The 16,308-nt window shown below is 27.7% G+C and overlaps 1 protein-coding gene across 3 annotated transcripts; it reads right to left on the reverse strand.

The window, feature by feature from the left end:
* Positions 1–7,239: 7,239 nt before the first annotated feature.
* Positions 7,240–11,715, reverse strand: LOC133818343 (acetyl-CoA acetyltransferase 2). 3 transcript variants are annotated; one of them, XM_062251140.1, is made up of 13 exons: positions 11,564–11,715; positions 10,827–10,889; positions 10,340–10,438; positions 10,061–10,234; positions 9,830–9,935; positions 9,548–9,764; positions 9,402–9,467; positions 9,182–9,267; positions 8,517–8,616; positions 8,253–8,363; positions 8,133–8,174; positions 7,769–7,855; positions 7,240–7,619 (listed from the first exon to the last, which is right to left on the reverse strand). In XM_062251140.1, the coding sequence occupies exons 2-13, from the start codon at positions 10,867–10,869 to the stop codon at positions 7,530–7,532; spliced, it is 1,221 nt and encodes a 406-aa protein (XP_062107124.1). In that variant the 5' UTR covers positions 10,870–10,889; positions 11,564–11,715; the 3' UTR covers positions 7,240–7,529. The 3 variants fall into 3 exon arrangements, with proteins under 3 accessions (XP_062107124.1, XP_062107126.1, XP_062107125.1); XM_062251142.1 differs by lacking the exon at positions 11,564–11,715 and adding an exon at positions 11,361–11,506; XM_062251141.1 differs by lacking the exon at positions 11,564–11,715 and adding an exon at positions 11,318–11,503.
* Positions 11,716–16,308: the final 4,593 nt, after the last annotated feature.

Raw genomic sequence — 16,308 nt, forward strand, 5'->3', positions numbered from 1 at the left:
CATTAGCAAAGTAGATAAGATCAGATGTATTTGTTACATCAGACTGGATCGATATTGACAGTTGATAAGATAAGTAAACATACCGTTATTATCTATTCTAGTCATATCATATAGTTGACCATAGGTCAATTCAATCTCAATTCTGAGTGGTTAGTATTCTAACTGATTGTATTATTTGAGTTCTTTGAATTGTTCGTTACCAGCTTACCTATGGACTAGCCCATACTTACATCTTCGGAACTCGGTAGTATAATTGAGTGGGAGTGTTAATCATAGATATGAACATCTATAGCTTCTAATGAAGAAGTGAAATGATGGTTTCCTTTTAGTTTGGTTCAAGGTGTTAAATGATAGAGATCTCATTTCAGTAATTAAATTAGTTTACTGAAATATCATTTACAAGGAACTATGTGTTTTAAGGATAAAATACAATGAGGGGTAAAACGGTATTTTAGTCCCATCTCATTGCAGACCGTCTATAGAGGATTGAGTGACAATTATAGTTGTAACAATGGATAATTAATAGCGTATCTATATTTGTTATAGAGCGTTCTATGAATTCAAGAGTGTAATTCCGAGTCTATAGTGGAGTCCCGAGGAATTAATAAGTTAGTAAATTTATTTGTTAGATTTATGATAACTTATTGGAGCTTGATTTCATAGGCCCATGGTCCCCATTGTACCTTGGATAAAATCATCTAGATAGTATCAATTAATTGATTTAATTATCAATTAGAATTATCAAATTTGACTAGGTAAATTTTGGATAGTTTCACAGAATTATGTAATTTTGAGAAGAAAAGATAAATTAGGGAAGATTTATTAATTGAGATAAATTGGTATCTAAATTAATAAAGAAGTTTAAATCAAGGTTCAAATTATAAATAATTACTTTGATAAAGGATTTAAATAATTATTTAATTAATTAAATCAATAGAAAATAATACATGCCTTGATTTTAAGTCCAATGGGCTTATAATCAAATGAGAAATTTCACGGACCTAAAGCCCATGATAATTTCGACCTAGGGCTTCAAATTGGCTATTATTTTATTGATTTTTTAAGTAAATTAAATGGCCTAATTGAGTCTATACAAGGAGTGCTTAGAGAGAAGTTTTGACAAGTTCATAAGTTGAGAAGTCAGATTTTCTGATAGGTTTTAGATTCTCTCTAGACACAAGTCATTTTCTAAGCCTCTTTGTTATTTTATCTTCTTCTCTCTGTATCTATCTCATATGTTGATAATTTCCCACTATAATCTTGGTGATTCTAAAGATACTTTGGAAGACTATGAAGAAAATAGAAGATCGGTTCAATTTCTTGATAATACTCTGCGATAGAAAGAATACAAAGATTAGAGAAACTGAAGGAATGACTCATTCATTCCACTGCGTATATTGTAAGTATTATTATCGTTGTTTCTCTTTGAATTCAATTTTAGAAACATGTTATAGGTTATCTCATATTAATTTGTTTGATATTAGATCTACATGAAAATAAATAAAGATTTTGTATAAGTTTTCCAACAAGAGAGAGATTTAAGAGAGTCATCAAGTCTTCCAAAACTCTATGAGGACCCTTTTATAGTGTAGGCACTATCATTAGGTCTAACCAATAGGATTAGAACTAAAGAACTCATCATTTGGAGCTTAAAACACGTGTCCGTACTGACACGTCAGGTGACGAGTTGCCTGCGTTGCCTGCCACGCGATGCGTCGCCTGCAAGGGCTTTTTGAGCCATTTGCATCCAGGAAATGCAACATCTCCTAAGAGGCGATGCCTCCCTCCCCCTCTTACTTGTGATCCATCTAATGGGCCTAAAATTGCTCCAAATGATACCTGACTTTTTGGAAGCCTTAGATACCTCCATATATCACTTTGGACCCAAAAATACAATTGTTAAGTGCCAACAATTCTATTATTATTTCTAGGACTATAACTCCAAGCACTCTGAACAATCCACATGGTCTCTAGGTTTGATTTCTTTCTAGGCCGAATGGTTGCTCTTTCTCATAAACCAAGCATTAAGCTCTTTTTAATGTTTCCAAACAGTTATTATTAAAATACTACAATTTTACCTCAAAGCAAAAAGAAACAAAAATCCAATATCATTCTCCTTAGTAGAATAAAAAATGTTATACATCACACTTGAATTTTTAATTCCAACTTTCCGACTTGGCCTTATTAATTGATTTTTTTTTTTTGGAAAGACCAACAATCAAAAATTAGCTGGTCCATATTGTTACTTGTCCTTAGCACTGCGGAATACTTATTATTGTCTTAATTCCTTCAAGCCCAACTGGCCACTTTCTAGGGAAAAGTGGTATGCTTTAAGAATGGTGGAAATTAGATTCGGTACCTATTTTAAATGATCCACTTTAATTTTTACCCACTATTTATAACTATTATTTTAGTACCCAAATTTTCAATTAATGTACCCATTATACCCTTTCAATTATATATTTTTTTCTCCTTAAACACGTGCAGCAAACAGTACTATAAATCTCTCATACTCATCATCTTCTACACCACTTATGAGATTCTCCACCACTCCAACTTTGTGACTTGATCATATTCTACCCTGCGGCCCAGTTGAACTCATGACACAGTTAAGAAAACTCAAGAAAGATGGCAAACTCGTCATCTTTTTCACCACGACACACCCAAGTTCATGATACTTCTCTACCCTTTTGACATGGTAAGCCACAAGCGAGTTGCTGAAATTGAGCTACTTCTGAATCCATGCCATTTTGAACTAGAGAAAGTTTAGTTTCTAGTCAGATATGTAAAATACTTTTGAATTATTTGTTGCAATTCATGTTCTTGATGAAATTCCTCAACCAAACTTAATGACTATTTTTAATTTTTCTATAGCATTTTCATGATTTGTGTTTAATTTTATATATAAACTGATTCAACACTTTGTATATATCTTGGGCAAGCTTTATTTCCTTTTATAAATTATCATGTATTTTTTTTTTTTTTTGTATATCTATATAAGTAGACATTGCTTGCGGGTTTGCCTGAGTTGACAAAATATATGTTGATAGCCTTTTTCTTTTGTACTTAGAAAACTATAGAGGAGATTCTGTAATGACTTTTTTAGTTGGTCTGACATTATGTATTTGGGTGGATTGAGCAATTATTACCAAACATGAAGGAAGATTAGAGCTTCAAGATAGTTAATTTGTTACGGTTTGTGATTTTCTTATTATATATCTAGAATGAAAATAACCTTATACATAGAGTTATAGGATCCTCATCCTCAGCTTCAATCACTCTAATTGATAATTCCAAAGTTCACTATTACATGCAAGATATTATATATAAATTTGTGTATATATGTATGACCCTATAAATAACTAGCGATGTAAGTTAATTGAATCCCCACCCTGTAATTTAATCTCAATGCTTTCATTGGTGATTAGAAAGTTTATTACTACATGGAAGTTATTATCATATATATAGATAGAGTTTTTCATGTATACATGTATGAACCTCAATTTATGTTATGTCAAAGTAAGTTTATTTAGCATACTATATAATAAATAATTTTATTTATTGATTTCCATAATGACTAAAGAAGACAACTCCACTCCTCAATTATTGACAAATGTCAATCTATTCTAAGGTGATGCTAGACTGAAGACGATTTTTTATTGTTGGGCATATCCTTAAAGTATAAATCATTTACATCGTTAGTACAATAATTGATGTTTCTCGATAATGTTTTAGGTTCCATTATTTAACTACAAATAAAAGATTCATTATATTTAAGAAAGCTACAAGGTATAGTTATGAATTTCATAACATCCAGTGATGTTCATATAACCAAAATTTAACCACAAAATATTGGTTTTTTGGTTTTTATTTTAAAACATGTGGTTTATAATTAATTTTTAATGGTATATATTTTAAAACCTGTAGTTTATATTTTGCTTGTTTTCAATTTGTATTGAGGAATCATTTTGTTTAGATTATCAATTTACTTTTGAAAGTTATGGTCTACATTTCGTTTGTTCTTGTTTACATTTCAGATCTTTGATAGTTGCAGCTTGGTGGTTGCTGGGTGCATTCTTGTTGTGGGAATCTTTATGTTATTTGTCGTATTTCTTCTCTTTCCCAAGTAAGCTCTGTTCATAAAGAGATTGGATATGTAAAATGAGGGGTTTGTGTTCTTGCTAGCAAGGTGGCCGAAGTTTTATAAATTTTCTAGTAATGAGCAGAAGCAAGGTTATTATATACCTCAAGAAAGCCAGACCAGAATTTCTTCTGCATTAACCTTTGTTAAGGATGTCAGTCGGTTTTCCAAAGTGGCATTGTCTCTCTTAAATGAAGAAAGATGAGAATTCATTTTTGCTTCTATATATATATAAATACATATTTGTATGTGTATGTCATTTCTTTATTAAAGCTTTAAGTATGTCAAACTTGCAAATTTATTACACTAGCTATTATTATATGTTTCCAACTTTAGCTTATACTTTTATATATATTGATTTCTATCATACATAGTTGTAAAAATTAAACAGAGCACCTATTTTTAGAGGGCATGTTCAACTTTTAACCAGTTTTTAAAAGTCTTTTATTTATGCCCAATTTTTTAATTGCTCTTCCCATGATACTCATTTCCCCACTCAAATCAGTACCCATCATCTTCTCCAACATGACATACACTTCATCTTCCCCACTCAAATCAACACTTTGCAACTCTGCTATCTAGGTTTGAGTAAAGTGTTATAGTCTCCTACTATTATATAAATGATCCACTAACAAGGCCTTCCACGTAGTGAATTCCTAGTATAAGATAAAAACTATGTTATTCTATTATGTTTTATAGTTTATAGATACGTGGTTTAGATTTTAAGCCTAGTGATTTAAATTTTAAGCCTTTGAGTTTAAATTTTAAAGAGTTTTAGTTTAGATTTTAAACGTAATGCTTTATAGTTTAATGAGACGTGGTTTAGATTTTAAGCTTAGCGGTTTAAATTTTAAATATTGTGGTTTAAATTTTTAAGAGTTTTAGTTTAGATTTTAAAGGTTATGCTATATAATTTAAATGTATAGTTTAATAGACGTGGTTTAGATTTTACTTAGTGATTTAAATTTTAAGTTTTGTGGTTTAAATTTTAAAGAACTATGATTTAAATTTTAAATCTTGTGGTTTAAATTTTAAATAGTAGTGATTTAAATTTTAAGTCTTGCGGTTTAAATTTTAAAGAGTTTTGGTTTAGATTTTAAACCTTATGCTTTACAATTTAAATAGTCGTGTTTTAGATTTTTAGCCAAGTAGTTTACATTTTAAGCTTTGTAGTTTACATTTTGAAGAGTTGTGGTTTAGATTTTAAATTTTGATGTTTAACTTTTAAATGGTCATGATTTAGATTTTATGTCTTGAGGCTTATATTAAAAATGATTGTATTTTAAATTTTAAAGAGTTGTGGTTTAGACTTTAAGCCTAGTGGTTTAAATTTTAAGCATTGTGGTTTAGATTTTAAATAATCATTGTTTATATTTTATATGGTCGCGGTTTAAATTTTTAAAAATTATAATTTAAATTTTAAGTCTTATTGTTTAAATTTTAAGGCTTGTGGTTTAAATTTGAAAGAGTCGTGATTTAAATTTTAAGACGTGTTTTAAATTTTAAGTTTTGTTGTTTAAATTTTAAAGAGTTCTAGTTTAAATTTTAAGCCTTGTGATTTGAATTTTAAAGACTAATAGTTTAAAATCAAAACCACGACTCTTTAAAATTGTAAAGAGTCGTGGTTTTGGATTTAAATAATCATGATTTATATTTTATATGGTTGTGATTTAGATTTTAATTCTAGTGGTTTAACTTTTAAGCTTTGTGGTTTAAATTTTAAGCCTCGTAGTTTAAATTTTTAAGAGCCGTGATGTAAATTTTAAGCCTTGTGATTTAAATTTTAAAGAGCCGTTGTTTAAATTTTAAACCGTGTGATTTGAATTTTAAAGACTAGTGATTTAAATTTTAAAGAGCCGTGGTTTAGATTTTAAAAGATCATATTTTATATTTTATATGGTCGTGGTTTAGATTTTAAGTCTAATGGTTTAACTTTTAAGCCTTGTGGTTTAAATTTTAAAGAGTCGTGGTTTAAATTTTAAGCCTTGTGTTTTAAAATTTTAAGTCTTGTGATTTAAATTTTAAGTCTTGTGGTTTAAATTTTAAAGAGACGTAGTTTAAATTTTAAAGAGACGTGGTTTAGATTTTAAATTATCATGATTTATATTTTATATGGTCTTGGTTTATATTTTAAGCCAAGTAGTTTAACTTTTAAGCATCGTGGTTTAAATTTTAAAGAGTTGTGGTTTAAATTTTAAAAAGTTGTTATTTAAATTTTAAGTCTTGTGGTTTAAATTTTAAAGAGTCGTTATTTAAATTTTTAAGTCTTGTGGTGGTTTAAATTTTAAAGAGTAGTGGTTTAAATTTTAAATAATCGTGACTTAGATTTTAAAATATTATGATTTATATTTTATATGGTCGTGATTTAAATTTTAAGCCTAGTGGTTTAACTTTAAGTCTTATGGTTTAAATTTTTACAAGTCGCAGTTTAAATTTTAAGGCTTGTAGTTTAAATTTTAAAGAGTGGTGGTTTATATTTTAAGTTTTGTGGTTTACATTTTAAAGAGTTGTGGTTTAGATTTTAAGCCTTGAAGTTAAACTTTTAAAGGGTCGTGGTTTAGATTTTATGTCTTGATATTTATATTTTAAATGATTGTTGTTTATATTTTAAGATTTATAGTTTACATTTTAAGTCTTGATTTTTACATTTTAAAGAATATTTTTTCATAGATTGAATACATTACTATAAATATAGTTGTCACATATATATATATGACACGCCACTGCATTTCCAATTTAACTATAATATAACATATATAATACACATTACAACAACACTTAAAATCATATACTCAAATTTTAGTAATTTAAAGAGGGGCAGATAATAACAACAAAGACAGTAATGACAACAAACATGAAAGGAAAATAATTGTTAGGCTAGAGCAGTTTGGCCTTGCGTGCCTATAATCAATTACGTGACATTACAGCTTCATTTCATCGAATAAAACAAACTCACACAACTCTTACTCCATTTATGTCCAATTGAAACTTTAAAAATAAGGACTATTAAAGCCACCGGAGTCACATTGGCTCAAAATCCATGATAGACCCACTTCCTATCACAAGTACAAAAAGGATGAGGAAAAAGAGAACCGTGCTGAGAAATGTTGCAAATATATTTCTTCTGAAGTAGATACACTTAAATGTTTATTGAAAGTGTCTCCCAGCCCAAAACAATTTAGAAAAAAAAAAACAGAGAGAGAGAGAGAGAGAAATGGAAGTGACATTGCACAAGAACTAATTGGTGGTGGTTACAGAAAAATTCAACTCTCAGAAGGGTCTCTAGCGTTAGTAGGGAACCTGAATTACTAAAGCTATCCGACTTTACTTGCCAATACGGTATGAGCTGAGTGCACCAAACTTGGTGAAGTAAAGAAAACTAAAAGGCTTAAAGAAGCTCTACCACGAGTGCAGAAGCACCACCTCCACCATTGCAAACGCCACCAACACCATATTTACCATTCTTCTGCTTCAGTACCTATAAATACATACAATTGAACTTTAAGAGATATGAAAATGAATATTTGTTACAATGATTCAATATGTTAACTAGATTTGAAATGGGATGGTGTGCGTTAGAGAAAGGACATATAGCAGTGAAAATAGTAAAACGAAGAGGTATTTTACCCCCAAAAGTGTGACCAAGATACGAGCTCCACTGCAACCTAGAGGATGTCCCAACGCTACAGCTCCACCGTTCACATTAACTTTTTCCTGAAAGAGGAAATGACTAAAGGAGTAAGAAGCAGAAATTGTCTTAATTCTCGAATTAGTAAAAGTTGGTCTGAAGGCAAAGTGAACTATAATAAACTTTCAAAAAGTGTTCAAGTGAAGAAGTGATTTGAACAGTACAAAACATATGTACACAAAACGAATATGGGCATTCACATGGATAACTGCATTTGATTATCTTGCATGCGCTTATTGCATGTGCATACATACATCTCAAAAAAGACAAGCAGAGAGAGAGATAATGTGTAATAGAACTTACCGGTTCAAGTCCAAGCAGCTTCTGATTTGCAAGAGCCACAACCTGTGTAGGTACATGAAAATGTAAGTTGACATATCTCATTGACAAAAAAATTACATAGTGATTCGCATAGAATCTTACAGCAAAAGCTTCATTAATTTCATAGAAATCAATTAGAGAAGCATTCAAGCCAGCATTTGAAATAGCTTTTGGAATTGCAAGGGCCGGAGCTGTAGTAAATAGTTCTGGTGCCTGTACATTCAATTTCACTTATGCGTCAAATTGTGAAAGATATAAATAAATATATAGTTAAAATAATAGAAAAGCCAATGATATGAAAGCTACAACATATTTCTAAGATTGACATCAACAGTCGCTTTGCAAATTATTATATTTGTGGAATACCTGAGCAGCATCAGCATATCCAGAGATCTTCGCAATAACTTGCAGCCCGTGCTTTATTGCTGTTTCTCCACTCACCAAGACTAATGCAGCAGCACCATCACTACAACCAGAAAGATTTACTTTTCGGTAAAAGCTTGGATAGTTGGATTCATATTTTGTAAGACTTACAAATAATTTTAGACTAGAACCTATGGATTAATAGTAAATTCTTTGCAAGAAAACGTACATGTGCACAGTCCATAATCAATACCATTATACTAAGGGGACCATTCAAAGTACAAGAACTTGAATAATTTTCAGGAAATATAACAAAGGCAAATTGCTGAAATCAGGCTTTTTTAATTATATAAAATAGATGCTTATTATACATGTTTCCATCAAAAAGGGTCTACTACAAAACTGGCTTCACAACGACTCAACACTGGGATCTCAATAACCATGTAGGTGCTTCAATAGTTAATACTTATAGCACAACTTCTTTCCTTAATCTTTTGTAACAACCACTTTGGAAAGGCAAATATAAATTACCACATAACAGAGTTGAATAAATGGTCACAAGAAGGTTGTGCTTCATATAAATAAATAATATGAAAAGAAAAGGCAAATTTAACGAATTTGATTAAAAGTATAATAATATATAAATATATTTACACATATACACACACCTTATGCTAGAAGCATTTCCAGCAGTGACTGAACCACCATTCACCTTGAAACTTGGACGGAGCTTTCTTAGTTTGCCAGCATCAAACTGATAGCACAAGAAAGGAACATGTATTGATGTTAGAAGCAGAGATAGTCTAGGAATAATAGAAATTGCACTATGAAAAATATTATTTACATAGATTAAATGATCCATCTGATAGAAGCAAAAGTGATTTTTACCTTCCCTAGACCTTCATCCTTGTCAACAATTATTGATGGTTTTCCCCTTCCACCAGAAACTTCAACCTGTGGAATAACATAATAAGGCACAAAAGATTGAAAAAACACAAGGCTGCATACTATCTAACTCATAATAGGTTACCAACCGGGACAATTTCCCACTTAAAGGCACCACTGTCTTGGGCAGCAATACCACGCTCAAAGCTCTGAATAGCATAATCGTCCTGCTCCTCTCTTGTCACTTTATGGTTTTCTGCACATGTTTCAGCACATACTCCCATACCAACATCATTATAAACATCCCACAAACCATCTTTCAACATTCCATCAACAAGAGAATCATGTCCAAGTCGAGATCCTTTTCTGCATTTTAGGACTGAATCAAACAAACCGAGAGAACCATGAAAACAAAGGCAGTACTAACTAACCTTGCTTCTGCAATATATTTAGGCACATTAGACATGCTTTCCATGCCACCAGCCACGACAACATCATTAATTCCCAACTGAATGCTTTGTGCTGCAAGCATTGTAGCTGTATCAACCAAACAAAATGCATATTAAGACATTATATTTTCACTAAAAAAATAATACTGAGATAAAAAGAATAAATAATTGAGGAGGAAAGAACAATATGATTAATGATGATGATGAGTGCACCTTTCATTCCTGATGCACAGACTTTGTTAACAGTGGTACAGATTACTGCATTAGATATTCCTGCACCTAATGCAGCTTGTCTAGCCGGAGCCTGACCTAAATTTGCACTAAGAACATTGCCGAAGATAACTTCTTGCACAAGTGAAGGATCAACACCAGCCATTTTAAGTGCAGCTACGAAAGAGCATTAAAGAACATTTAAATACACAATCTAAAAAATAAATAAATAAATAAAGAAGATCCATTCCAAGAACTGGGGAATAAATATTGACTAAATACCTTCAATAGCTATTGATCCAAGTTTGGTGGCAGGTAAAGAGGATAAAGCACCAAGAAAGCTACCCATTGGTGTACGCGCAACACCAACAATGCAAACATCTGCAAAAAAAAATAAATAAATAAATATAAGCATTAAGAATACATATAGCCAGATTACAGATGTTAAATTTCTTTTATCTTCGAAATTCGAATGGTCAAAACTCACTTTAATCATCAAATTTGAGTGAAGAAAAAGGGTATACATAAACAATTATATAAGATACTATTAGAATCAGGGCATAAATAGCTAAAAACTCAAGTATCTCTATGAAATTAATAAAAGAAGTTGAGAACTTAAGTGAAACAGCTTAAAAATACAAATATTTAAATTATATACATATATATATAATATGTATATATATTACTACTGATTGGCACATGTGCTACAATTTTAACACAGAAATCTTGAATCTACAGCGATGGATAAAAACAGAGAAAGACAGGAAACCTCTTGGCCTGATTGACTCTGAAGAAGCTGCTACTTGAGCCATGGATACGCGTTGAAAGAAATCTGCATCAATCATATAAAATTACTCAGTGGAACCATCACTACAGGATCATATCAATTATACTATCTGGAAAAGAATAATAAAATTAAAAATAATAATATATTTTAACCTTTGCCATTTTTCTAAAAATCTGAACTATCAAACTAACTCTAGCCCATTATTTTCAGGAAAAAAAAAATCATTTTTAAAATAAGAATGAAGCTCATAAAGAGAATGAAATACTAGTTATTAAGTTTTCTCCATTGAAAACAGAAGAATTCTGCATGTAAATCCAGAAAACTAACCACTATCTATCAGGGAACAACAGCTAAAATTGATCATTAAGAGAAAAAGAAAAAAAGAATCACGAAACCATGATAACCGCGGGTAGATTTTTTTCTTTTTTCTTTTAAGTAATTACTTGGGCAATTTTCATGACAGAGATCCTTACTACTATGAAATACGCGAGTTAGATCTAGGAGAGAAGGAATTACGCAAGCATCAAAGGTACGAAAAATAACGTAATTTTGTTAAATCATTAATCAGCAACGGATCCAAATTATGTTCAGCATAGTTGAGTATGCATATGAAAATTAGAACAAGCTGATGCGAAAATGGAATATTATTTATCAGCGAGAAAATGGTGGAAAATCGGAGAGAGAAAGTTATTAAAATGGGGAAAAGAAAATGAAATTACCTAGTCTTGATGGAGATGGAAGAAATGGTAGTGATGGTAGTTGGTAAGTGTAAGATCACAAGCGTTGAATGGTGCCAGAGCTTGACAAGTAGAAATGGCATTCAGTGTCTCTGATATAAATACAGCCAGGCTGAGTGCACGAGGCGAACGAACCCCTTAATACCCATTTTACTGAATTACCCTTCCCAACTTAATTTAATTACTATTTTCTTTCTCTTTTATTTTAGTTTGGGCAACTTTGGTTGTTGTATAATAACTTTCAAGAAAAGAGTGCTATAAAAAATATTTATATCAATATTTTATAATTTTCCCTTCAAAATATAAAATATATAATATAATTGAACTGCTTTAAAACTATATTGGAGAGGCATATGGAGGTTAGGCCACTTCTTAGAATAATTTATATATGATTAATCTAGTTTATCATAAATTGTGTTTTTTTTATTTAACAAAAAATTATTAACCATTTAAAATAATTCCTATAGGTTTACAAATCACATTTATTTTGAATTGTAATATTTTCATATGTTAGTAATTTTTTCATATATAAGCAATTGATTTAATTCAATCTTGCTAAATAATTTTTTTAGTCATATTAATATTTCATATATTATTTATATTTAAATATGAGTCAATGTGACTTTCTAAAATCATTTATATATGATTTATCTATTTTCTCATAATTTGTGATATTTTATATTTTTTTTATTTAACAAAAGAATTAATTAATCATTTAAAAAATCTCTATAGTCCCACATGTATATATATGACATAATATAACGAAAAATGTATATATATTCTAGGTACAAACAACAGACAATGCACGTGTAACGCCCTACTACCTAGGGATCATTACACTGTGTATTTTAAATAGTGCAGAACTCGTTAAACAGTCATTTGGCCATAATCGTGTAACTAAATGTGATTAATGGTTTAGGGTTAAAAATTTTGGTCAATGATACAAACGTTTCACTAAACGTTTACTGTATACATTGAGATCCCAAAATACATTTTAAATGTGAATTACAATAAAAGAGTTACAATCAGTCGACCTAAGCGGTAAAATAGGGTTTAACCCTAGTATGTACTAGCTAGAAGCAACGTGCAATGCACGTTTGCTTGGTTTTAAAGTTGTAAACATTGTCTATAATTTTAATAAAAATTGGTTCATTGTTTTAAAAAAATATATATATATAATGAATTATAGTTCTATAATATATATATTTATATCAATAATTTCTATATATATGACATCTAAACACAACATTAACATAGATATATATTTACATGACTACAAGACATATATATATAAATTACAATAATATTTAAAAATAAATTAATAATATAAATAAAATAAGAATAGAAAAAGTCATAGACAGTAGTATGCATGCATCAACTACTTTTAATTTCTAATGTATCTGCCAATATCCTTTGATGAATTTGATGAAGAAAAAGAGCTCAAATTATTTGATAAAAAATAATCTATCACACAAATTTATAAGATGAAAAAAAAAAGATATGTATGACTTTATTATTTTTAAATAAATATGATTTAATCATTTAAATTATCATAAAATATCTTTAAAATATCATATTTCAATTAATTAATTAATTTTTATTTAAGTTTATATTTGTTCTAGTTTTTATATTTGGCAGTGATAACAAGACATTATATATTATATGTATAATATAATATTAATATTATAGGTGGATTTTAAATTTAAGTTTGTCGCTAGTTGATAGTAAATTATATTATATTATATATTTAATATGATATTATTCTAATACGTGGAGTTTAAGTTTAATTAAATTTTATTTAAATTATAAAACGTATAGTTTTATTATTTTTAAATAATTATCATTGTAAAATGTCTAAAAAAATATCTTATTGTAATTTGTTTAACTATTTATTTATTGAACTGCTTTAAATATATACTAGGTAGAAGTAACGTGCAATGCACGTTTGATTAGTTTTTTTCTTAGTTTTAAAATTGTAAATATTGTCTATCATTCTAATAAAAATGATTCACTGTTTTTAAAATATATATATAATAGAATGAATTATAGTTATATAATATATATATCAATAATCTTTACAACATATAAACACAACATTAACATAGATATATATTTGCATGACTACATGCCATATATATATATATAAATTATAATAATATTTAAAAAGAAATTAATAATATAAATAAAATAAGTAGAGAAAAAGTCATAGTTTAGACAATAGTATACATGAATTAACTATTTTTAATTTCTAATGTATATGACAATGTCCTTTGGTGAATTTGATGAAGAAAATGAGCTTCAATCACTTGATAAATAATAAACTATCACACAAATTTATAAGATAAAAAAAATGATATGTAAGCATTTATTATTTTTAAATAAATATGATTTAATTATTTAAATTATCATAAAATATCTTAAAAATATCCTATTTCAATTAATTAATTAATTTTTGTTTAAATTTATGTTTGATCTAGTTTTTTAATTTGACAGTGACAACAAGATATTATATATTATATGTTTAATATAAGATTAATATTATACGTGGATTTTAAATTTAAGCTTGTCGTTAATTGATAGTAGATTATATTATATTATATATTTAATATGATATTATTCTAATTCGTGAAGTTTAAGTTTAATTAAATTTTATTTAAGTTATAATATGTATGGTTTTATTATTTTTAAATAATTATCATGGTAAAAAATCTAAAGAAAACATCTTATTTTAATTTGTTTAATTATTTATTTAATTTTATCTAAGTTTAAGTCGTGTGTACAATATACCGTTAAATATAAGAATATTCTGTTAAATATAAGAATATTTTGTTAAAGTTAATAAAAAAATAAAAAACTATTAAAACCAGTTATCTACACACTTTTTATATAGAAGATATATATATATAGTAGGTAGAAGCAACGTGCAATGCACGTTTGCTTAGTTTCAAAATCGTAAACATTGTCTATAATTTTAATAAAATCTGGTTCACTTTTTAAAAAAAATAATATATAATATAATAAATTATAGTTCTATAATATATATATATATATATATAAATATTTATATCAATAATCTCTACATATATGACATCTAAACACAACATTGACATAAATATATATTTATATGGCTACATGACATAAATATAAAATACAATAATATTTAAAAATAAATTAATAATAGAAATAAAGTAAGAATAGAAAAAGTCATAATGTAGACAGTAGTATATACTATACATACATAAATTGTTTTTAATTTATAATGTATCTCATAATGTCCTTTGGTGGATTTGATAAAGAAAAACAGCTTCAATCACTTGAAAAAAAACAAATTATCACACAAATTTATAAGATAAAAAAAAATGATATGTGTGTCTTTATTATTTTTGGGTTTATACCTTTTTGGACTCTGTGTTTTGTCTCATTACCTGTTTGGACCCTATGTTTTGACAAATTACTTTTTGGACCCTATGTTTTGTAAAATGGCTAAAATAGAATCCTAAACTCAATTTTGATGAAATTTTTTTGAATATAACAATACAGTTTTTAAGCAGAATGATTTTATTTTTGTTCTAAATTGTTGGTTTGGTAATTATTTGTGATTTTAGTTGAGAAAACATTGATCAAAATCGGGTTTTGGGTTCTATTTTAACCATTTTACAAAACATATGGTCCAAAAAGTAATTTGTCAAAACACAGGGTCCAAACAGGTAATGAGAAAAAACACAAGGTCCAAAAAGGTATAAACTCATTATTTTTAAATAAATATGATTTAATTATTTAACTTATCATAAAATATCTTTAAAATATCATATTTTAATTAATTAATTAATTAATTTTTGTTTAAGTTTATATTTGTTCTAGGTTTAGAATTTGACAGTGACAACAAAAGATTATATATTATATGTTTAATATAATATTAAGTTTAAGTTTAATTAAATTTTATTTAAGTTATAAAATATAAGGCTTTATTGTTTTGAAATGATTATCATTGTAAAATATCTTAGTTTAATTATTTGTTTATTCTATTTTATTTAAGTTTAAATCATGTTTATAATCTACTGTTAAATATAAAATTATTCTGTTAAAATTAACGGAAAAAAATAAAAAATTATTAAAACAAAAAAATTTCTTTCTTTATACACTTTTATATAGAAGAGATACATTTTTCAAATATTTATCTCTTATAAATGGCAATTTGTAAAGATACAGGAAAAAAATTATTTAAAGTCAATTTTGACGAGGGAAATAAACAAAAACAAAAACTTTAAGAAATTGCTTTTTTTTCTTTTATGGGACTAGTATATATATATTTATATAATTTTTTTCAAAGGAAAGGAAATATTATATTCGTAAAGCAAATTATAAATAATGTAATTTTTTAACATTCTAATTATGAGGGCTGACATCTTCTATTACAATGTGAAAAATAATAATAATCTAGATTCCAACATTTACTTCTATTAGAAAATAATAAAAATGATAGGGTGATGATTTTTCAAATAATAATAATAATAATAATAGGGTGATTCTATGGTGTAGAGGTGCATCATTGCATCTCTTTGGTGATTTTGGTGTACGAATAGTTTTCGGCGAAATTCTTTTTGTTAATATATATTATAATTATTTAGAACATTTTTCAAGTTTTTGAAAAATTTTAAATAATTTACAGTGCTGAAAATAATATTCAAATATGTTTTTTTCACGTGCATACAAAAATTAGTCATAAG

The sequence above is a fragment of the Humulus lupulus genome, chromosome 2, assembly GCF_963169125.1.
Source record: "Humulus lupulus chromosome 2, drHumLupu1.1, whole genome shotgun sequence".
Lineage (NCBI taxonomy): Eukaryota > Viridiplantae > Streptophyta > Magnoliopsida > Rosales > Cannabaceae > Humulus > Humulus lupulus.

Excerpts from the sequence above, each read along its gene's own strand:
- LOC133818343 (XM_062251140.1), bottom strand. The coding sequence starts at position 10,869 with ATGGCTCAAGTAGCAGCTTCTTCAGAGTCAATCAGGCCAAGAG. Across the intron at positions 9,268-9,401 it reads AGGATGAAGGTCTAGGGAAG|TTTGATGCTGGCAAACTAAG; the intron begins GTAAAAATCACT and ends TTGTGCTATCAG. Across the intron at positions 8,175-8,252 it reads AAATTAATGAAGCTTTTGCT|GTTGTGGCTCTTGCAAATCA; the intron begins GTAAGATTCTAT and ends GTACCTACACAG.